Source organism: Colletes gigas, unplaced genomic scaffold, assembly GCF_013123115.1.
Source record: "Colletes gigas isolate AHSC1104 unplaced genomic scaffold, ASM1312311v1 Colletes_gigas_Sc00001, whole genome shotgun sequence".
Taxonomy (NCBI): Eukaryota; Metazoa; Arthropoda; class Insecta; order Hymenoptera; family Colletidae; genus Colletes; species Colletes gigas.
The window spans coordinates 10,051,206-10,075,608 of record NW_025106630.1 but is presented as its reverse complement, the minus strand read 5'-3'; the positions used below and the strand labels follow the sequence as shown (position 1 = coordinate 10,075,608).

General features: G+C 51.3%; 1 protein-coding gene across 1 annotated transcript in view; it reads right to left on the bottom strand.

Annotated features, from left to right (window-relative positions):
- LOC122405381 (dachshund homolog 2) overlaps nucleotides 1-24,403 on the bottom strand; it is a 184,666-nt gene that overhangs the window by 50,549 nt on the left and 109,714 nt on the right. Inside the window, exons 5-7 of the mRNA XM_043410074.1 lie at nucleotides 22,108-22,184; nucleotides 18,533-18,703; nucleotides 15,030-15,254 (exon numbers count right to left, since the gene is read on the bottom strand). Of these exons, the coding sequence (XP_043266009.1) occupies nucleotides 15,030-15,254; nucleotides 18,533-18,703; nucleotides 22,108-22,184 (473 nt within the window). The remainder of the gene's footprint in view (nucleotides 1-15,029; nucleotides 15,255-18,532; nucleotides 18,704-22,107; nucleotides 22,185-24,403) is intronic.

Below are 24,403 nucleotides of genomic sequence, written 5' to 3'. Positions count from 1 at the left end.
CAGGGATTAATGTTAGCAGCGGTGAAAAGCGCTCCGGTGGCTGGCTGGTAAGAAAACGAACGCGCCCCTTCGTGGGGCTGGTCCCGGCGTCGTTTCATCATTCCCGCGTCAATTAGACGATCCCTAATCGCGAGTCGGTCCATAAACCGTGAATTATGCTTGTTATTCGCGGATACCGGCGGCCCGTTTGTCCTCTTTTTCTTCGATCGGAAGTCGTTCCGCGAGCGATCGAGGCTCGTTATCGGTGAGGATCGACGAGCGTCGCGCGCACCTGTCGCGAAATATCGCTCGTTAGGAATCGCAGGAAGGGCCGCGGAGGTTTGGGATTAGGCTCGTGCGAGGATCGTCGCCGATAATAATATTCACGGTAGCCCGAGCACTGCGGGGCCGGCAACAATAACGGTGCAACGGAACGTGCATGCCACTGTTACCGGAGCGATTCATGGTTATTGATTAGTATATGGTGGCAGGAAGACGGGAGGCGGCGGTGGCAGCGTAGCGCTCGCATCCCCGGAGGGCTTGTACGACGACGTGTACGCGTGTATAGCTTCTGCGCGTCGCTAAGATATTCGCAGGGCCCCGGGCCACCCTCAGAAACAACAATGTCAACTTAACCGTGCGCGCCCTGGCCCGCAATCGTTTGAATAGTATAATGTGGCTTTCGTGTTACGCGCCCCGCTGCTCTCCGCGCGACGTCCATCGATACCCGCCTTCGACGCTTGCCTTCTAACCCAACCGTATCGCCTTACGGCCTCGAACTTTTCCTTTTCTTTCGATTCACCCAACGAAAATCCCTTTTTTCAACGCAATTCTTATGCATCCTCTTCACCTACTACTGGTTGACATTATTAGGGGTGCTTCGTCTGAATCAAATGAGCGAAAAATATTAATAGTAACCACCTCGAATAGAATAATTTAACACTGAGCAGGTGTATTGCTGATACCTGAAGAAAACTGAAATCTCGATTCTTACGTATCTTCACCAGACAAGGAGGAAAGGTTTATTCAGTTCGTATCGGTTAATATGCCCTCGAATACACGTTCGTTTATGTCAATGTAAGATATACGCCCGCGTCAGGTGCTAGGTCTATGTTAATTCCAAAGGTCGGATATAATTAGATCGAGTTTTACAAGACTGGTTGGAAAAGAGGTCGTAATAAAGTATATCGCGATGCAAGCACAGGTGATGTATAGTTGCACCTATGAATCCATATACATACGATCAGATACGCATGAGATATCGCGTACAATTAGATATGATCTTGTACAATCGTGGGCGATAATGCAAGTTCGTATGTGACATTATTCGACAATATACGATTCCATATATTGCCATGTACCAAGTATGATCCAGACACGGTCCCATACGATGGTGAATGACCATTCACGTTCGGACATGTAGTATGTCACTGCGTATCTGACATCAGATATGACGTATACGATCATGAGCGTTACGTATCCATTCGCGTATCATTTCATTTCCTTCGAGATTTATAGATCGTTTCGCTTTTGGAAACTTTTTGCATCGAGGGAAAATTAAATTTTGATATTATTATATTTATTCATGAAACGAACAGACGCTTTCTGCATGCTTCCCAAACAAGCACACGTCATAAATCTGTAAAATCCAAACTAGTTGCAAAAATTGTTCACCACAGCCGCGTTCCTGCCGCGAACGTTTATTTCACGAATATATTTATTTACTTAATTAACGTCCATATTGCACAAAACACAAATACAGACACTTTACGAGAACGTTCGACAAGGCAGATGCTTTCAAAGTTTGACCCAAATCTGACAGATCCGTAGATCCAGGGTTAATCAGCAGATCTAATTACTAGGCCAGAGATTTCATTTTTTTATAATTAGGAAAGAAATGAGGTTCCTTTAACCCCTCTTCTCGAGCTCTAAATTTATAAAAATAAAAGATTCTAAAAGCCATCGCTTGGATTCAATTTATCATCGTTTCCGCGTCTGTTGGACGGTAACGCGGATCGATCTAGGCGCGTTTCTTCGGTCGTTTACGAATTTAATTTCGACGGATCAGGACCGAGGTAATAAACCGCCGCTGGGAATTAACCCGCGGATTATTTCGGTAATTTACAACCCCCGGGGTTCGCGTCTCGGGGCGAACAGAGGCGACGCGTCCACCTCGAGAATTTTTCCCGATCCACGGGATCGAACAGAGTCGGACCTCCGGGTTCCCGCCGTGCGAATTTCATAAATTCAACGTCTGGAAGCCGATTAATCCCGCGCGTTGCGTTATTTGCCCACGGAAGGATATCCTCCGGGCCTCTTGCCGAAACGACGATATTATTGTTTCCACCCTTGCATATTATAAACGCGTAACGATCGTCCGTCTACCGGCAAGTTTGTCCTCTCCCGCGGGCATGCTTCTCCGTTGCGGAACTTGAATTGTCTGCGGTCCGCGCGACCGGAAAGACGCCCAAGACGCCACGCGAACAGAACGAACAGACTCGTGGTAAAATCGATCCCGCGAATCGTACGACTTTCGAGAGATATCGGTGACTTGGGATCCTTGTCTCATCGATCGATCGACGGGAGATTTCGTGATCGACAACGTGCCACGGTTACGCGAAGTCGACGAGAGGCCAATAGTTATCCGTCGTGGATTACGGTCCTTGGCTAAGGGCTACAAGGGTTTCCCTTCCTACAGGATTTAAGACGGACTTAGGCCTTGTTCCGGTCGCTGACCACTTTGCCTCCCATTAACCATTAACGGATCTAACGAAAATAGGATTAGATCGCAGCTAGTCGGGCTCGCCGCGCGGCCACTAAAACTACTGCCGTTTGCGGCAGGCGTCGGGTTTCTTCCGGATTATCCGCGGTACTTCATCCCTTCGTCATCGAGATCCTCGGGTTTCGGCAGTCATCTTTTTCTTTTCCCGGTTCGTCGATCCCCGATGCGCCGGAACGCTCGATCGCCATTGCCTTTGCCTCCTTACATTGACTATTATTAAAAAATCTTCAGAATTCGAAGATCGATGCATCGTTTAAAAGATTTGGCTAATCTCCGTTAGCGTCTGCTTCAAAGATTCTGAAATACGGTAATTTCACGGTGATCTCGTGCGGTTGACTCGTAGGTGGAAAATCGGTTGGCGCAGTCAGCGTGGTTTCGAGCGTCTGCAAGAAATTCTCGGGTTCTTTCGGCGGGTACTGGCACGAAGACAATCGGATAAAGATACGGTCGAAGAACGAATGCGAATAGCGCGGGGCTGGATGGCGGTCGTACGTCGCGGTCGATCGTAGGTGAATAGTTTCGATATCTCCCGGCCGTCGAGGTCGCGGGTTCTTCGGTGGCCGTGTTCGTCGCTCGAACTCGGCCGGAGATACGGCGAAGAGCGTTTTCGCGTTTCAAGATAATCCTTCCTTCCTTCGGGAACAGACCCTCCGGGGGATATCTTGCCAAGTTATTGCACGGCCGTCGGCTTAGAAACCGCCGCTGGAACGATATCGCCGCCTTCGACTCGTTCGAACTCCGCAGGAACGATCTTCATTTTTCCGCCGCGTATAAATCCGAAGGTTAAGAAGCGTGCAGAAACCCGAGGGTACAAGAGACAAGCTTCAAAGTCAGGAATCACTCTCGATCTATCAGCCAAATCAGCGAAGAACGAAGTAATTACAACGAACAGAACATAGTTTGCCCCTTCGACTCCCACGAATTCCGTAAACAGCGTAATTCACGTGCGTTTGAAATCTCGGTTGGCGATCGGCGTTCGCGACCGCGAATCGATCTCGTGCAGTCGTTGAACTCTCGCGTACTCGAATAGTCGTGGGTAACAAACCGCGGTGCCAGGTATTTTTCCTCTCGTTCTAACAAGACCGACGAGCCCCGCTGGATCTTTATCGTTATTACGAGTGTCTGTACGACTGTATACGCGCGTGCACGCTAGACCGCCCGTGCACACCGCGAGACATTAATGTTTCGCGATCGTAAACCGTTCAGCGGCATGATTCCACCAGCATTTATCGAATAACCCTCGACGACCCGTGACTGCCTTCCCCGACGATCGATCTTCCGTCTCCGCTTCGCCGCGGTCAGGCTACGCGCGCGCGATCCTCTCTCTCTCGATCGTTCGCGAACGATCGCTTTTCGTCCCGCGACCGGCAATTTAGGCTTAAGTTTAATGACTCCGGAGAAACCAAGGTACGATCGTTGCATTCGTAAGCTGTTGCGCGGTTGCGTCACGCGCTCGGATATTTTCTATTTAAATTATATGTTGCGGCGAGAAGTCTAAAACAACATGCTTTGCTCTGCTTCGGAACCGGATCGCACGGTTTAATTCCGACAATCGTGAGAACGTGCTCCGGTAGAAATGACTCTATCGATCTTTTCGAGAAACTCGCTGCAATATCTGTTTCGGAGAAAACGTTCTTTCCGAGAGTATTTCGAGTGGAGAAGGTGTCGAATGCTGAGAGGGCTGGTAATTCTGGGTTTAAACCCCTTGGTGTGGTAGCTAGGGGGTAGATTACACGCTTATGATCCTAGGATCAGGTGGTTACAGGCCACAGAGTACTAATCGTAGATCCGTTTGCTTCTTTAACCACAAATTCATCCACCATTGTTCGACTCCGTGTGTAATTAACGCCGACAAGCAACTGATAAGTAATTTTATCAAGTAGCTGTACAAGCGGAGTTTAACTCTTTATTTGAGCCAAACGTTCTGTTTATCTGGCATGACTCGCCTCGCTGGACGCGGTATGGTAACGCAAAATAAACGTCCGCCTCGGTCCGATCTCTCCGCTCCACCGACGCGTCCCGCGCCGCGTTTCGAAGGAAGTACGCGGCTCTTGGCTCCTTTTTCGCGACGTGTAAATAACACGTTGGTATAATAAGACGTCAACGAGCAGCTCGGCACCTACGCGATCGCGATACGATCTCCACGGTCGCGACAGTCGGAAGTCGTAAGAGTTTCTCTTTTCGAACCGGACCTCGACTACCGCCAGAAGCCGCAGTCCTCGGGGGCGTTTTACGAACCGTGGGGCCCCAAATTAAGCTGGGCCTTAACGATTCCTACGATCGAGTAGTTCAAAAATCCCGATACAATCTTCTCAGAACGTTGAACCCATGAATGTGCAATCCCTCCCTCGAAACATCGATGCTGGTCACCGCGATACGATATCAAATTCAGCAATTATTTTGCAACATTTGAATTTCATAACCCTAAAGTACACGCTAAACTCGAAAGACCGCAGTGCGCCGCGAGTCGGGTCCGAAAAACCATCGTGTCGTTTCAGGGTTAATATTCTTAAACGCGAACGAACTTATTACACGAGCCCGGTATTAATAGTTGCCCGACCTCGGGAGCAAATTGTCGCGCGACAGGAAGTCGATAGCATGCGGTCAGCTTCGGTCCTCGGAGACGAGCACCTGCTCGCGAGGACTCTCCGCTCGCCGGTTTCGCGCCGGCCGGCCTAATCGCTCGGTTACGTCACGCGAGGGAAAATTAGCAGGACTGGTCTCGCGAGCGGCACGCATAATGCGCGCGATTATACGCATTAAGCGGCGAGGGGCGTGCTTTAAGGGCCAATTACCGCGGCGCTTTTACGCTCGGACCGAGAGAACCACTCGCGGCCTCTCGATGACACTTTCGAAACGGGATTCTTTAACGTCCGCGCAGCGCGACCGTCGTCTCCGTGGCTTCGTTCCCCCGGCTGGATCGGATCGAGAGGATCGCGGGGGCCGCGTGTGCCCCGGCGCGGATCGAATTGCCCCCGAGAGTGGCCGCGGAGTCGCAACAAAATATTCGTTTCTCGCGGCAGTAAACGGCGTCGTTAACGACACGATCCACCTCCCCTCTCTCCTTCTTTCGCCGTCGCGACGGACTCTTTCCCTCTCGTCGCTCGCGCTTTTATTGCCGGTAAATTACACGCTTTATTCGCCCGTGCGACGACCCGAAAGCAAACTGTATAATTGAACGGTAGTTAAAACTGCGGTAGGTCAAGTTTCTTTCCGCCTCTCCTCCGTATTCGTATTCGTGTTCGTGTTCGTGTTCGTCTTTCTCCCTCTTCCTCGAAACGGTGATCCTCAGAGTCGTTCAATATTTTCCCATTGGGGGGCAAATGCTCGAAAAATCACCCTCTTCCTAGAAATAGATCCGTGATCCATCTTGAAGTCGCAGAAGCTCGAAAGATATTTATTTTAAGAGACTCTAGTCCGTTTCAAATGGCCGATCACACGGGCAAGTAACATAGAGGGAGAGGAGCAAATAGCGTTGGATCGTAATCGCCCGAAGGTCGCGGGGTACAAGGACCTCGGAAGGCAACAAAGTCTCGCGAGAGACAGTTAAAACGGCGGCAGCGATAAAAGCCGCGAAGCAACAAAGTCCCGAGGCTGGACGGATACGTAGGAAAAAATCCGCGAGATCTCCTCCCGCAGACTCCGGGGGAGAGGCTCGTAAATTGTCGGTTTATAATCGTCGCGGATGGGAGGGGCGGTCGATGGAACACTCGGCGCGGTTCCCGGCCGGGAAATCGCGGGGTCGTTAGGAACGCGAGGCCGTCCGTTTTGTTACTTAATTTCGCGGCGACAACGATCGAGGAGCAGGATCGATGTCCCCGGGGCCGTTAAATCCGAGATTTAGGTGACGTCTCGGCGAGGTCGAGCGGGTTTATCGCCGCGCGCGACTCGCGATTTTCTTCTCGCCCCGTACGTGATCGTTTCCAAGAAACCGTTCCGAGATTTCCTTCCTGCCGAATCCTTCTGCGCGCGAACAATAATCCCGATACGATACGGTTCGATCCGCGGACGCGGCGAAGCCCCGAGAGCCGCGCGGCGCGCCTCGAGGCCGGGTTCCCGCGACTCCTTTTATTGTTAAATAAATAATCAAGCAGTTGTTGCCGCGTTAGGCATAATTTATTAGTCTCCCCGACACCAACGGGCCCCCTCTCTTAAATTCCTTGCCCCTCGACGTCGCCGTCCTCTCTCGGTTCGGTCGTTCGGTTCGCCTCGCGAGAGCCTCACCCCAAGAAGAAACGCGAGGTGCGTGAGCGCCTATAAGCCCGTTTATTCTGCCCCCTCGCGCTTCATCCCGCCGGGGCCCGGTCCCCCCTGTTCGCCTCCGGTTGGTTCCCATCGGCGCGAGGGGGGGGACGCGGGTTTGGTGCCTTATGCTAAAAGAGAGGCCCGTGGTTTCTCTAATTGACAATCGGCCGCGTTCTCGGGCCAGACCCGGCTCGAAGGTGGCTCGAAGGTGGGAACCCGACATCGACCGCGCCGCGCTGCTACATCGTATTGTCTCGCGTTTTTATTCCTACTTTTCTGCCACGCCGGGGAGACAAGGGAGAGGGTGGAGCCGGACCCCGAGTCCCGGGAGTCTCTCGTTTGGAGCGCATACCTCCGGATCACGCTCGTTTGCGCTTTCCACGGATTCGCGCGAGAATAGCCCACGGGGACCGGGGGCCCCCACGGATCCCCGGTCGGTGTGCGCTGTGTGCGTGCCCTCCGTCGCGGCAGGAATTAACGAGTAACAACGGGGCCACCCTGACCCGGGCGCCAACGTGTCCCATTAAAGGCGCCCTTTTTCTGCCTCGGCCAGTAGCCCGACCGAACAGCCTCTCTGCTCGTTATGAAAATTCCTCGAGTTCGAACCGAGTTCGGGCCACGACCGTCCGGTACACCATGGATCCGCGATTACCAAGGGGACCGTTCCGTTGCTCCCCGCGATACCAAAACACGAGCATTCTTTTCCGACTCGGAATCGTTTCCTCCGCGTACGACCCCCGAGACCATGGACCAGAGAAACACAAAAGCTACGGGCCCTTATCCTCCCCACAGTTCTTCGTAGCTGCTCTTTGACACCGGGTTCTGTGGGAATTGTATCGAACTCAGGCAATTTAATTCTCGAGCATCCTGAGTATATCGAAACTCTATTTTGCGATGAAAATTTTAATCTGTACCCAACCTCCTCCTCCAAAAAAAATCACGTTGGTTCGAGCGAATGTTTAATTTCTTCGAAGCGACGGTGGTTGATCCGTGGATGTACAAGCGGGGCCCGATCCCGGGACTGTTCTTTCCTCCTCCCTGAACGTCGGAAGCGGAGGTTCCCCGGGTCCGCGCCGAGCAAGGATTAATAGTCCCGAAGACTAATAGACTAGTAGACTTAGAGGCCTCGTGTCCGCTGTTCCCCCGGACATGGGATCGACAATTTGTAGCGCGTCCCGTGGCATTGCTGCTCGAGTTATAAACACAGATGTAAAGCCGCGCACCCCGGGAGGGTAAGCATATAAGTTGGTAGTCCCGAACATCGGAGTATCCAAAAAGCATACACGATCCCGAGCTGTCGGGACCGGTATCTCCAGCCCGGCCGCTATAAATAGAGAAGGAAAAGGGCCCCGGTTCGCGAGACCACGGACTGCTAAAACGAAGAAGAGCCTTCGGGAATTACGATTTCATCGTTCGCCCTCTTACCACCACTCGTATTTCACCTCCTCCCCCCCGCCGTTGCTTCGATTCCTACGGGACTTCTATGCCTCTACGCGCGAACAGGCGCGCTCCTCCGAAAATCGGCTCGAGCTACCAACCATAATCACCGGATCAAACGTCTCCTCCACTTGCAATGCATTTCGATCACGATCCCCGCGAAGGACAATGCATGCAAGCGACTCCTTTTCAATGTGGCGTACCAACGATCGAATATCCTTCCGGTTCGTTCCGAAAAATAATGGAATTTTGTTTGCCCCGTTACGTGTCGATAGGCAAAGGTGGTTTCCTCGAGGTAATTTCGTTAGAGTTTCCATAAATATTTAAACGCCCCGGCGTCTCGGCCTCGCCGTGGCTCGATGTAGGTTAAGAGTCCATCGGATACGCTTAATGAACGGAATTTAAATAGGAAAATGCTTTCGTTCCTGCCGATATTTTGCTTGAACTCCCAAAAATCATTCGAAACTCGTGAAAGTTTCAAACTTTGAACCCGTCGAGTGACCGTGTGCAGGCTACCTTAAAGATGGCCTCTGGGTCGAAGAGGTCGTGCGCTACGAGCGCGCGAACAGCGGCCGCGGCGATTATTACGCTTATTAAGGTGGAAAGTAATAAATTACGAGCTCCTCTAATAATGGGAACCAGGGGAACCGATCGACGGGGAGGAGGTGGTTCGGTGCGGCAGCTGCGGAACGATCTCGAGACGCATCGAATAACTGGGATCGATTCGACCAGGTTGGAATCCTCGGGCTTCGAATTGGCCCGCCTTGTTTGTTAGTCCCGTGGAGGCGCGCGCGCGCGCGCGTCCGTCGCGCTAAGGAGGGTCACGAGGCGAACGTTTCCAAGGTAATAAAGCGGTCCCATTCTTAATTAAATCTAAGACAACGCGGACAAGCTAATTAAAGCAAACATCCGGCGCGATAAAACCCGGGCATCGATCCCGGGGTCCCGGCACCGCTCGATGGTAAACGCGGAACGACCCGTAAAAACGACCGCCATTGTTGCGTGCGCGTCGAATTACCCGCGTTAATGTCATCGCGAGCTGGAAAGAATGCCTCCGGTGAAACACTATCTCCTCGAACGATTCTTACGAACCGGCTTCCGTGCGTTTATAACCTAATTTACATCAAGCACCGACTTTCTATCGCGAGGGAAATTTTGATGAAACGACGCACTATTGTTTATCCTACAGAAACCGTTGCATTAATGTCTATTTTAATATTCCGTACATCCTATCCAAGGTGTATGCAACTACAGCCCCCTTAACTCCGTTTCGAGTAACGAGAACGTTAAACAAATATTCGTATTGGCGATGATCGCGGAAGAATCGTTCCTTCCGCTTCCCGGCAGACAGAATAAAAAGCAGGAAGCTGGTATCGGAGTCGGCGTTTACGCGAGCACAGAAATAACCGTGGTTCCTGTAGACCTACCCCTTCTGTTTCGATACGGGGAGAAAAGTATGGGACGAAAGGTTCCGTCGGGGGATGGGAGGCTGGTTGCTGCGCGAACGACGGATACCCAGGTACACCGGGGGGAGGAGGAGGGAAAAAACGAGCGTGGCATCGATACACGTGTGCGTACATATAGTTTGCGCGATAATGGCCGCTCGCTGGCCGATATAGAGATAGCCTCGGTTAGGCTGGCTCTTGCGCGCGCGAAGCACAGGGGGCGGAGGGTCGTTCGTTGGCAGGGTTAAGCATAAATCAATCAGGCCGCGTTCGACCGCGGACGGAGAAGAAACGACCGGTCGAACGTCTCGAAAGCTCGCGGTAGGTAGGCAGAACCAAAGGATGATGTTTGCGTTTGTCTCTCTGTGGTCCTCGTCGTAATCGACGGGGTGGAACCGCACCGAGACGATACTCGAGCATCGCGTTGCAAATAGCGACCAAAATCAATTTTTAAAAGTGAATTTGCGATACGACGTCCGATAGATAGCAGGGTTTAATTTTCAAAATGAAACACGATCAACAAGTTTAAGGTAGTCGTGTCATGAAGAAGTTGCAAGAGAGACAAAGGACAGGCGACAGAGTTGCAGAACGTTTAAATCATCCTGTCGCTGGACGACCGGTTTACTTAATTAAACTGCACGGGATCCTCCGGAGCGTACGTCGAGCGTCGTTTCGGGTGGCGAGTTGTAAATTCGCCCGACACTCTTGCAACATACTGCCCGATGACACGAATTTCTGCCACAAATTATTACGATCGCGAACTACGCTCGGAAAAGTGGATAACGAATTACCTGTTGCTGGTAGTTAGGTTTATCGGGGACCGTGGCGAACGGAGGGGTAGTTCGACCGAGAGTCACAGCGAATTTGAGAAAGAGTCTTACGATATAGAGGCGGGGGTGGGTTTGGGATTCGAAGATGCACCGAGCACCAAGCTGTCTCGCAACAGGCGTAGCTCGGTAGCCGGGTCCTGGTCGTATCCTGGTACTCTCCAAGGGCACGTACAAAGCGAGAGCGAGCAAGAGAAGAGGTAGTTGCGCTGTCGCGCGGTGTGGCTCGCGGTAATAGGATTTCACGTAAGCAGCCTCCCAGGCAGCGGCCAAAAATCGAAGGAGCTTACGAACGGCGGGATGCACCGCCGGCCGGTGCAGCCACCGTGCTGCTGCCGCTCCGGAACGAACCGACTCGACCAAACGGCCATCGAAAAAAGAAGGAGACACGGAGTTAGCGGGCGAAACGGCAACGGAGACGGAGATCGAGCCGGTGGAAACCGTGGGATGAGAAGAGACACAAAGGAGGATGGAAAAGGAGAGGAACCGAGGGACGGAGACGGAAAGAAAGACGTCCGGCCCGTACAATTTTAATTAACCCGGTACCGGGTAGCCGATCGCGATCGAATCGGGTGCACGATCTACAAGGAATCTACATAAGATCCTCCACTCGCGGCTACAACTCAATCCCCTCTTTCTATTCGGCCCTCTCGGGCCTTAAGCGGCCCGCCACGGACTCCGCCGGATCCGGTGGACACGAACAGCCGCGCACAATCTTTTGCACGGCTCCTGCCGTCTCCACCCCCGCCCTCCCCCGTGCCGCCCCCGTCCTCGCCACGCCGGCTCTTATCTCGGCCAGCATCGAAGATAGCAGCCTCTACTCGGTGGCTGCTCGCCAGGATCCGGCGAGCTCATATTGTTCTCCGCAAGGCGTGTAACTTACCGGGAGAGAGACCGCTTCTCTCGCTTCGAGTCTCCTCTTCTTCTTCTTCTTCTTCGTCTTCTTCTTGTTTCCCGATCGGCCACGAGGCCCTCGATGCGTCCGCGACCGCCTTAACGACGATTCCTCCCCCATTCCTTTACACACGCACCCCCAACTTTCACATTTTGCGGTAAAACCTACTCCAACGTGTGCATCCAGAGTAGCTTTGCGTGGCTTAGCAGGCCTATAATCATTCTTTTAACCACCCGCGACACTGTCTTTAAAGAGGTGTTATAGAAACGGTCCAGGGACCTTCGAGAACTGATTATTGGACTCGACACTTTTAAAATCTAACAGAGACTTATTTAAGATAGATAGGTATCAAAAAGCTTTCATTAGGGAGAAGCTTCCGGAGAATCGGAGAAGACATAGTTCAAAGATACTTAGTGACTCAAGGTATAACTCGAAATATCAATGCCTATGACCACAGACGAGCTACAGGAGTAGATTTAGTATGTTTTAAACATACGCATGACATTGCAGGGGAATCATTCATTCATGGTCAGACATTGTATTCTCGAAAGGAATTTTTTTTTCTCGAAACTGACCAGGATTTCGGGGATATGTCTATTCACCAAAAATGATCGTAATTGACCCCTGCAACTGAAAATAATTTTTCTAGAATGATTCGAAATTGTTTCTTTTCGCTGAAAAATTTGGGGCACCTATCACCTGTCGATTTTTTTTTTTCAATTTGACGAAGGGTGCCTGCGTGGTCCCGGAAGAAGAGATCGTCGGCGTGGAAAGAGAGACGAATAAGAAGGGCGTCTCTCGCGTATTCAATGGAGGGTCCACGGTCGTGTTGGCGCGTCCGCGCGTATTAGGCCGCGCGGACGAAGCGGCGGAGACGCGCGGACGCACCCACACGAAGAGGAGCGCGGTGGTAACACGATAGCGGCCGGTATGTAAAACCATCTGGTGTAAAACGAGCTGCTGGCTCGTTCGAGTATTAAATCGGCCCTCTCTTACCCCCTTGTCCCTCCGTCGATCGCCACCCTGTCTCACTCGTTCTCGCGCACGTCCCGATCCTCCGATCGACGTTTCGCGTCCGTCGATGCCCTCGATCCTGTTCCGTCTCCTCTTCTTTCGAGGGAGGCGTAAGACTCTCGGTACGCGCACACGTGGACACGAGGAATCCGCTAAGCCTGCATCTCGACGTCGCGACGCGCACCAGATGAACTCGTTGCCGTTCACGTGTCGGGGCACGGACGCGCCCGGGGAACGTCCGTTGGTCCCCGAACGTCCTCTCGCGTTAAAGTCCCGGCTTAATCGGCCGATCGCAGCCGCCAGCGGAACAAAGGACGGCCCCCTGGCGACGTGCACGCTCGCCACCGAGAGCGCCGTAGCGCCCCAGGTTTGCCCGAAAGAATGCCGCGTTTCTGCCCCCGACGCGCTGAAAAACGCGACCGTCCACGGCCACAGGTTCCGCGCCCCGACCGAGGATTCTGCCTCGTTAAAGCCGGCCGTACGCATTAGTTAACGACCGTGGAAACGACACTTTGCGCCGGTTAATGGGTAATTAAAGTCCCGCATTTCCGTTTCGAACGGAATATATTAGACGGTCTTCGTCGTCGAGGAGCTCGCGCTCGCGGATCGAGTGCTCGCTAAAAGTGGGCCGCGGTGATTCGAACCACAGTCCGCCAGATTTGGAAAAAACGCACCCTTAACGAGCTCAGACTCTCGAGGAATGTTTTAAAGGTTATTTTCACAAAATATCTCGGTTAAGGATAACCCGTTCAACGTACCACGGGGCTCTTAACGCGTCGGTGTTGGAAAAATATACGCAGATCGATCGCGGAATCTCGACACCGAACATTAAACCGTACCGTCTACATCCCCTGCTATTATTACGATCTCGCCATACTTCTTTCGGCGAGTATTTATAGCCTCGCGATCAAAATCAATGACGGTATATCGGGAAGTTCGCGAATTTTCGATCAAGTTGGACGCGAAAAGGGGAAGTTGAGCTTCGGTGAACGTCAAGACCCCTCGAAAGGTCCGAAACTTCTCGCAGCGCGTTACGTCAGTCTGTTTCTTGCGTTCCGCGTTTCGATCGAGCGAGTTTACGTACAGAGAGCGAATCGTACCGAGTACGAGCCCCGAGGGGGACGATTTCGTCTACGATCCGGATCGATTAACGGATAATTAACTCGTTAATTGTAATTAGCGATGGAAACGGCGATGCTGGAACGTCCGTTACGAATCTCCTTAGGAGCTCGATTAAGGGAAGAGGGAAGGCAAGATCCGGCCGATCGATCTCGAATAAACGACCGGTACAATTTACATCGAGACGCGCGAGTTATCGTGGATGAACGATAAACGACGCTTAATCTCGGTTTCCTCGCGTAATCGCGCGCGCTGGTCGGGCGTCGTCTCTTCTTTTTCCTTCCTTTTTTCGTGGCCTCCTCCTCCTCCTACCCCCGCAGCGCCGGTTTCCCTCTTTCGTGCGATCAGAGATATCCTGCTAGCCGGACGCGTTTAATAATAACGCGCGCGGCCGATCTATCACCCGCTTAATGAGAAAGAAGGCGTACGAACGAGTACACGCCGCCACGGTTCGCGGGGCCTCGTTAATCGCGTTACCTAGGTTCGGTCGTTTGCCTACTTAAGACGCGCGCGGCTTATCTACAGGCTACAACGCCGATATTTCAACGCGTACGAGCGCGCGGACAACGGGCGCACACGCACGCCCACGTTCCTTCGATCCTCGAAACCAAAAGATCCTAATTAAGGGGAAATATATTCTCTAAAATACTCCGGGGCCAGAACTTTGTATTTCTTTCGTAAACAAACACAGAATTTGCGCGAAAGACTCCCTCTGTGTATCGCACAGTTTCGAAGCTAGCTTCCGAAACCCGAAACTTCGCAGGGTAGTTTCACCCCTCGAACTTGAATCGCAAAATTACATTTCTGGTCGAGACAAAAATTCAGTGAAATATTCTAAACTCAGGGGATACTTGGGGGTCGATCGAGCATCGATCTCAGAAATATAGAAACGTAGATAATTCTGGGTGAAGTTTGACCCGCCATCGAGCTTCGGGAGAACCGTTAAACGTAACATCGTAGGTTAGCGTGTTTCCTCGTTCTTGGAGACGCGAAAGGAGAGGAGTAAATGTTCGCGACGTCAGTTTGTAAGTACTGGGAGGCTGCGAAAGTAATGGTTGACATCGGGAGGCCCGGAGACGTCAAACGGGCGGACGTCGGAGGGGTACGACGACGAGGAGAGAGAAAGCGAGCCGAGAAGCCAGGATGGAAAGAGGAGAGAACGGTGGCGAGGCTCGTCGACGGGTCTGAGACTAATGCCTCTTAATGTGGCTCCGCGAGAGCTGGCAGATAATGAAATTGTGGAGAGAGCGACCTCGAGTGTCTTAAGAAAGCCCTGCGCCACTGACCTCTCTCGTAGTTGATTTGCCTCTCCTGCTGCCTCGCGTTGTCGGCCGCGACCTTGAGCAGGCCCTGGATGTTCCTGAGCAGGGTCTCCGTACTCGAGACCGAGGGATCCTGGCCTCCCTGGGAGACGGCCACCGCCGCGGAGGCGATCTGCGAGTAGTTCAGGGCCTGAGGACTCTCCGAACCGGGCGCAGCCATAGGCAGGTTCTCCGGCACGTCCGACAGATCTGAAAAACAAGCAGAAATTCTCCATGGAGTTCGATTCGTTCGACAATTTTTCAAACTCCTCTCCATCGGTAGTATCCTGACGGCGATAATGGCGAACTTAACCGCGGATTCCTTTATTGTGCAATTAACTGAAAACTCGAGAAGTCCATGAAATCAGAAGTAAGTGCACATTGGAACATCTAACGGCGCTTCCCGGCGCGTTTAAGCGGGAATTTAGAGGAAGTCGTTCAATTTAAGGCTACCATTATCATTTAGCGACGTACTTCGATACGTGTCGTTCCTGCAATTTTCCTACGCGCGTTTTATCAGTAATCCAGATCGGTAGTCGCGAAAAAGGGGGAATAGAAATATTGTACAAAGTTGCGCAGAGTCGGAGTCTGAGTCTGTAAGGTTGCAACGGAAGCAAAACGATGGTCAAAATGGCGGATTCTCGTGAACCGTGAGTCCGCGGCGACTCTAGTTGTAAAATAATGGCGGCACGCGAGGATCCCCGCTCGCCTATGAGCTCTCGCCGGTGGAGTTTTTTGTCCGCGTCCCTCCGGCGCGTATACGGGGCCGCTTTGCCGATAAATCGTCGGGCAAGGATCGTGGAACAACGTTCGAGGGAGGTCTCTCGCGTTCGGCGGAGAGGAGACTTACAACTCGTGCGTGTCCGAGAGTCGTAATCCAGCGCGGACTACTTGTTACCCTTCGCCACGTCTCTGATTTAACGTCACCGCGGACGAATTAAATTCGCGAATTAAACGGCACCGGAGCCAGGGGCGCCGTGGCCGCGATTAGCCGCGCTAGCGCGTGTACGGCGATCGCAGGGGGGTGCGTACGAGCGCCGAATTTGTCGTACCCGCGGTGAAGAGGCGATTTATCCCCGTTGATCGCGCGACGCGCCGCGGGATTTGGTAGGGAAAACCGGGTGGATTCCACGAAGGACGCGCCTCCGTCCCCATCCACGAAGAACAAAAACGTTTCGGGTCGTTGGCGGCTAGGCATTTCTTTCAACGTCTCGCGCGACGGCTAAAAGGGCGGGAGTAGTCTCGTTATTCTCGCTCTATCGACGATTAGCCTGGAAGCATGGTTTTGGTCGTTCGAGGGAAAGGAGTCGGAAGGGGGATTTCGAAGGATCCGGCCGGATCGCCGGAATAAAGGATGCCTTATGGTTATGGCCGAAGAACTCCGGAGAGAGAGAGTGCCGAGACAAGACGTCTGCGTGGGTTCTCGCCGGGGCTTAAGTGACCGACCGCTCGTGGTACGGCCCACACCGTGTGGTGGCTTTGGTCCCGGTCTGCTTTACGGCCGATGATACGTGCTTTATTGTATCGTCTTTTAATTATCAGCGCGCACCTACAACGCCACGGCATTCGGTTACTTATTGCCATTGGCCGATTTAATGCTCGCGCGCCATCGGCCGGCCGGCACCTTTTGATAGTAAACTACTCCTCTGCTCCTCTGCCCTCTGCCCTCGGCCCCTTTCTTTTAACCGTTTTTCTCCTCGGGCTCTTTAGCCCCTCGCATTTCGCCAGCCGGTGTCCCTCTTGGTCCCGGGGCCCCATTACAATTATCTCCGTGGCCCCGAGGGGGCCCCCGTGGACCCCACCTCGACCGCCACGCATTCGACGAAATGCGAGGCGCGAATCGGCTGGACGCGTACCACCGGGAATTTCGCGTACTCGACGGATCCGATCGAAGCTCCAGGAAGTCGCGACGAAAACGGCCGAATCGCGGCAGATCGGATTCCAGGAACGAGAGCGAGATAGCGGCGCGCGTCTCATTAAATCAGAACTGCATTCCACGGGCGTGTACACTCCCACGGGCGTTCGATGGGGTTCTACTTCGATCACCGCGGCCGGGCACCATAGGTAGGATGTAGCCGATGCATACGACACGCTGCGAGACACGGATTCCTTCCCCCCGCGGCTACAACACGACCCCCAGAATTTATACGTCTAACTCGTGTCTTTCCCGAAATTTAGGGGCCCCGCTAATTCGAGGGTACACACCCCGGATCCTCTAATCTGCCGGGCGCTCCATCTTTTCGACTCTCGACTCTGCACGGGTTCCTTGGCCTCCGTCAAATATACGCGATTCTTCGTCCACTATCTGCAGTAAGCCATCGAGCTACCACTTTGTACAAAATTTAGTACGCATTAACGCGACAACGATGATTTTATATTTTATGCTCGTGCAAACAAACGAAGTACGAATAATAGATCGCCATGGTGTACGCGTGATGCATTATTAGACGTATTAGGCTGTCCTGTTTACCACAGTTTTATACACAACGAGTAATCCCGACTACTTTATTGAATTTTTTGTACCACGGTGGTAGCAAACGCGTCGAAGATCGACGAGCCCCAGCGACCCCTTTTATTTTCGTTTTTCGCTCCAAGTCTGCGGCGAGGACTTCGTGACTCTAATTGGAATATCCAATTAACGCGCGCGACGCAGAGACAATCGGCGAATCGATTAGAAATCACCGCGATTATGACGCCTCGATGCGTCGAAGCGCGCGGGACAGCCGAGATAGCACCGAGCGCGGACCCGCGGCCCGAGATTCTTATCTGGACCCATCTTTCATTATTAAAATGAAACTAAATACCGAAGATGCGAGTCTAACGACCAGACCGCTCTGCCAGTGGTGCTTCCACCGGGGATACGTAGAACTCGATCGTAGAAACAAAACAGTTTCAGCGTCATCCTTTCGACAAAATTAAATTCACAGCCATGCATATATTGCCCGTACGCAAATTTAACATTCCAAATTCTCGGGGTGGGTGGTCCAAATTTCGTGAAAATCGCGCCTTGGATCAGGCAACCCGGAACGCACCGCGATCCAGATCGCTGTAAATCTCGAGGGGGGCACACCGGGGCGTAAATGAAAAAACGCTCGAGCGCAAAAATTCCAAACACCACCGGGATAGTTTCCATCTGGCAGTGACGGACAAGTTTTGACAACCGCTGAGGCGAGTTCCTCGGGCCGCGCGATAGAGAAGACGAATCCCAGAACGTCGTTCCTCAGCGGGTCCGAGATGATCGATGAGAGGGTCTGACCTACCAGTCGTCTCGGGGAACTCATCTTTAAACGCGGTCCGTCCGGTCGATTCGATATAATTATTTTACGTATGCGCGCCGCGGAACAGGGAACATCGTTTCGACTTTCGGCACACGTCAAATTCACCGTCACGGTCCGGCTGCTTCTAATTGATCGACCGGATCGTTCGCCGGTCCCGCGCTCGCGTATCGATCGCCTAGATCGGACGCGTTTCCCCGCGAATCGTCTCACCTTCGTCCTTCTCGTTGTCGTCGTCCAGATCCTCGGACAGGTTATCGTCCTCGTCCTCGTCGTCCTGCGAGCGGTGCGACGCCTCGGCCTCGCTTCCGGAGTGCTCGCCCACGCTTCCGCTTCCCGCCGTCTTCGACAGGTTCAGCACGGGACTGTGACCGTTCGAGGAACCTGCAACAACCCCATCCTGGATTATCCCTACGTCTAAACATTCGTTAAAATAGAAAAGCAAAAATCAGTGAGCTATTTCATGTCGACTCTTAGACTAGATCCAAGGAATTAGAATCTTCAGAAACAATATAGAGACGAGTTTGGGCAAAATTTAACTTGCTAGGTGGTCTCGCGTGTATTTTGGAAGACAAGTGACTCGATGGTCAATCTGCAAAGATCTCTCGATGCCGATTCGTTTTCCCGGAAAAGAAGACCGAGCGTCTCGCGGTTGATGGATCTTATTTGTCCCGGCGCATCTCTGTTTGCCCGGGATCCGACCGGCCCATCCACTTTCCGCGAATATCATCCCGCTCCCCTTGCTCCTTCTATTTGATATCCTAGCATTTTAATCCTGACGTGGATAGATATACTGTTTGGCCAGCGACGCCGGCCCCGAGTGACGCATCGCCGAGGCCAAACCGTGCACCCGTCGAACCGGTAGAGCTGTCCCGCCACTCGATACGTTTGTTTAACGTCTTTGCCCCGCGGGACGTGCAACCACCGACGCAACGATGCACCGACGAACGTTGCGCAACTGTTACGAATATTATCGTGCAACGATAACACACCCAACCGATGCATCGAGCGTGCAAATACGGTTCCAGTCGGTTCTAACGAGCTCCACGGAGTTCACAACGATCGTTATATCGGTTAAATATCCAAACTATTCCGTTGAATCATTGGTGGATCACTTACAAGGAAGTGAACTCCATTCTATATCCAAGAGATGTCTATGAATAGTTACATTAATAAAGTAGCGCGATCTAAGTGTAAAGTTCAAATAGATCAGAAGATCGAAAAATAATGTGATTGCGTAGGTCGTGTCAAAGAACTTATTTTTCCAGTAATTAATACGGAAGCAGTATTATAATTAATATTTATTTGAATTGTAACTTTCGCCGGGGATCTGAGATTTCGCCTTGATATACCGAAAATTTTCGGAAATTCGCGCGCCGTATCCGCTCAGCGGGCTGTAAAGGCGAACAATAGTATGGGAATATGCGTTAATTAAAATCACGACGCCTTCTTGCTTATTATAGCCGCGATCCCGCTGTATCCGTGTTCGTTATGACCGAGTTTGATTGTAGAAGGAGACTGGCAGTTGGTTATAGCCGACCAGACAACCATCGACAAATTGACAGAATTGCTCTTGCGTCAGCGAGCTGCAAGCGCGTGTCATATTATTCTAACAAATGAGTATATTCACGGCAGTTTCTAATCTTTCACGTGCGTCGCGTCACCGCGGTAGCGACATATGTATAATTAGAAACACGACGTTTGTCGATACGCTGTTATTAAACCTGATAATTTCTTCCATCGGGGTTAAAAATATATTTAATTACCTCGCGCGAAACGAATGTAGAATTCGAACCGATATTGACTCGTGGATAGTAACGTGCAACGATATCGATGCGTCGTGTCGTTCATTAGGGGGCTGGGAAGCGTTGTAATTTTTCTGTCATCAAATTTTTACCTCGAACGTATCATATACATATAGGGAAACAGCTCACACCTCTTCGTTTTGGTAAAACCTTTTCGAAGCCGTCTATAAATAAGCGCAAAAACGAATAGAGAATACTAATGGGAATACAAACACCAAGAAAAGAGCAATACCGTGCGTTTCGTCTGACAAAATAACTTGAAAGCTTAACGTACACGCACGGGCGCCACTATCCTTGAACAAGATAAGTATAACTGAGAACCAGCGGAAACATTAAGGAAAGCGCCGAAGATTAAAGGATCTGATGGTACAATAAAACGCAAGTATGGGATGCAAAAGCGTCGGGGAGAATAAAAATTGCAAGAGCAAGACGTGCGGCGAAGAAAACGAAGCCTCGAACCGACGCGGACAGATATTATAATTAAAAATGTAGGAGAGATGATCGAATGGTATCGGAAACTGATACAGATAAGGTTGTAGAGTCACGAGAGTGATGAATGGATACGATCCAGATCGCGGTGTAGAATTTGAAGCACCATTAACCGCGTTTGACTCTGGAAATAGAGTAATTTTTCATGGTCTCGATCGGGAAACGATCTCTGGGATCTCGAGTCGTATTTGGATTGAATCGCCAATGAGGAACTGTTTGGGTTCCAAGTAGCCGGAACGAAGTCGATCCTCCGTGGCCACGAGGACCATCGGAGCGGAATCGGCTCGATCGAGCACGATCGACGGGGCCGCGTCGGCGTTGAAATCACTCGCGGTGGCCGGGGACCGTCGATTCCGTGGGGCCGTCGATCGGAACACGATCGGATTCGAACTCGAAACGTCCGGTTTGTCTCCGCACGGCTGGACCGCGCGGATACCCGCCACCAGCGGGATAAAAGGTTCGATCGGACGGATTAAAATATTACGGGGAATCAGAAGAAAGGCGGAGCCGCGGTGCCCCGTAACCCGATATCGGACTTAATCTCTCGGGGCCTTCTAAACGCTCCGGCCAGCAACGAGAAATAAAGAAACCGAGAAAACGACTGGCCCCGGACTCGGCCACGCTCGGTTAACTCGTCCTCGACGCGCTACGAAATCTTTCCGCGTCGCTTGCCTTTCGGGAACACCGTTCGCGCTACTCTCGATCCTCCCCCGCGATCCTCGAACCAATTTTTGAAACGTCAAACTTTAAAGGACCGTAGAAAGCTAACGCGTGTTTAAGGATTACTTTATCGAGCGTTGTAAATAATGGTTTGAGAAGACATTTTACTTGACAATCCGGATGGGTCGCGAAAGTTGCGCTCTATTACGAGCGACTCGAACCAGGTGAAACGTCCGCGATCGTTATCAACGTCGATTGATCAATTTGAACGACGAATTGGAGCGAAAGATAACGTTTATTGGCGAAGGAAACCGTCGGGTTGCGCTTCTGCATGACAACGCTCGGCCACACGTTGCTCGGGCGAGAAACATCATCTTCGGTTTCGGCTTGGGAACTTGTTCCACGCGCGACGTATTCCACGGACTGATTATCACCTGTTCTCGGTCCCGTCTCACACCTGGACGAAATTGATGGCGTTCGAAAATGCATCGACGCTTCTATCGATACGATATCCACGAGGCAAATATTCCAGCGATCGAGTGCGTTTCGATTCAAACGAACGATTCAATTTTTGGAACAATATCAAAGGGTAGTCTCGATAAAAAATATTTCCTTGTTGCGTCTTCCTAATTTGTGGTGAATCGTAATGAAAGAAAATTGTAAAATATTCCCCAACTCTCGAGTGTCTTTGTACATCGAGGCGTATCAGGAGAACAAGAGGATGCATCGTTCGCATAATAGGACTCCGGTCCATGATACTACTCGGCGTTATTCGCCGTATTATCGACCGATTACTGTAATTACGGTAAACGAGCGTACGCGTATTTATCTTACCATTGTGCGAGCTCAGGTCCCTGGGTTTTTGGTCCAAAGCGAGTGCCCTCTCGGCGTCTCCTCTCTCCTCGCGGAGCCTGCAACCAGACAACCACACAGAGGAAAGCTTTAGTATTAATTCCGGGGATTGAAATCGGCCGAGTCCACCTCCGCTCGGCCGGGCAAGGCATTAATTAAATAATTATTCTAGTCGTCGAGCGAGCGAATCCGCGCGCGTAGGAAGATAAGTGCCGGTCTCTCTCTCGAACCGCGCGTTCCAATCGATTATCGACGTTAATCGATTCGCGCTTTTTCCATCCCCCCCCCCGGCCGTCTTTCGCGTCGAGACGCGTCGCCTTCTCTCGAATCTGCATTATTCGTCCATCGCGACAGGTAGACGAAACGAGCGTCTTATCGAGAAACCAATGTTCCGCGTTAGCCGAAATTTCCGTTTCGTTTGTTACTCGTTAGCCCTCCGCGACGCAAATTATATTTGCCTTACGAGCGAAATTACACGATAGAACTGTCGGTGAACGCTAATAACGGGATGCAAATTGAAAGGTAAATTTTAATAACCCTTCCACTTATACCTGCCGGGCCGGCGAGAAATTTTCATATAATTGTTGTAAACAGATTGTACGCCGGCACCATTGCTTTAAAACTACGGTTGATACATATTGAGACTATAGGATCAAGTCCGGTCTTCAAAAATGTAGATTGTTGGGTATCCGACTGCGATTACAGAGGATTAACCAGTTCGCTGGGAGAAGCGGAATTCTACTCGCGTGTTTTTGCGCGTACAATGCGGGATACCACGCGAAGTTACCTCTTCGCAAAATAGTATCTTTGTAGAAATAAATAACGCTCCGTGAGATTTTAAGGTCGTCGGTTTCTTTTTAAGGGACCGTATGTGGTTTTTCATATGGCTGTAAGGTAATAAATTCGTTCGCCTTCCACTTATCTGATTCGGGATATTAATATTTCTGAACGTCGTCGATCAGTCACTGGTACACGAATTAATATTCGAACGTGTGTTTATTACGATACGCGTCATCGGGAACGATTACTCGTTTATCCGCGATCAACTCGTTATTCCGGAATTGCAAGAGCAACGATAAGTACCAAATTTCCTCGACGTTGGACCGGACGGAGGGGAAGCTCCCGCTCCATTAGATTTCTATCTATGAGGGAAATTAAAAAATGTTGTTTACCATAATGAACACGCGATAACGGAGGACGATGCTAAGAATTACCGCAGCATGTGCTTCAATTATGCCGCAGGAAATAATAAATGCATACAAATCATTTATTACGAGGCTTCTTTATTACACCGATGCAAACGGCCACCATTTTGTACGCGACTCGCTATTGCGGGGCGTGTAAGTAAAACGTGAATACCTTGGAATCGAAATGATGCCTATGAGAATACGGACAAAATTATTTGGTCCGCTCGATTAATTAATAATTAAAACACGAACGATTCACGGGTTCCTTGCGTTTCACGGATCGAGGATCGTGAGAATCTGGGATTTAAACCGCATCGAAACGAATCGACTGCTTCGGAAGCCTCCCCCGAGAGTCCTCGTTGTCCGAATCGAGCGCGTAACGACGTCGACGACGCTTTAAAAGGACGCGCGGTGCGAGGCCCTCGCTCGCGATACTCCCGTGGCCATCTTCTATTATTTTCTTTCGGTTTCCTCGAATGTTCGGCTTTACGAGGGCCGGGCTCGTTAAGGCTGTGGTCACATTGGACGCTTTGTTGCGCGACACGGCTGTCGCCTGGTCGCGTTCGAGCGACGTTGCGATGTACAAGCAACTTCCAGCAAGAGGTGCCAGAAAAGCACCCACGGTGCCCTACTCACACATGCCAGATCACGCGTACGTGAGCTCGTGGAGTTACGGAAAGTCGACAATGACAAACTGACGCATGCCCTCTTTCTCGATTCTCCGAAGCCTCGTGGGAGTCGGGAGAGGAAGGCTCACATTTGCCTTCTCGATCTTGGACAACTGAAATTCGACCTCACGTCAATGGCATACGATTTCAAGTCTCGACTGCCCAGGTATTTTTTACTTTCCGACCTATGTATGTAGACGAACATAAGCAAGGTACTATAATGAACAAAAATTTTGTGAAATTCACGTATTAAGACCCCCCGATCATATTTGAATTATTGAAGAAAAATAAATTCTTTTTTATTATTCCTATGTATGAGCGTCCATATGTATACCATTTCAGATATCACATCTGCTACATCTGGCAACGTATAACCATTACTGCTGGCTACTGTCAGCCTCTCACAGCCTCTGCTGGCTTCTG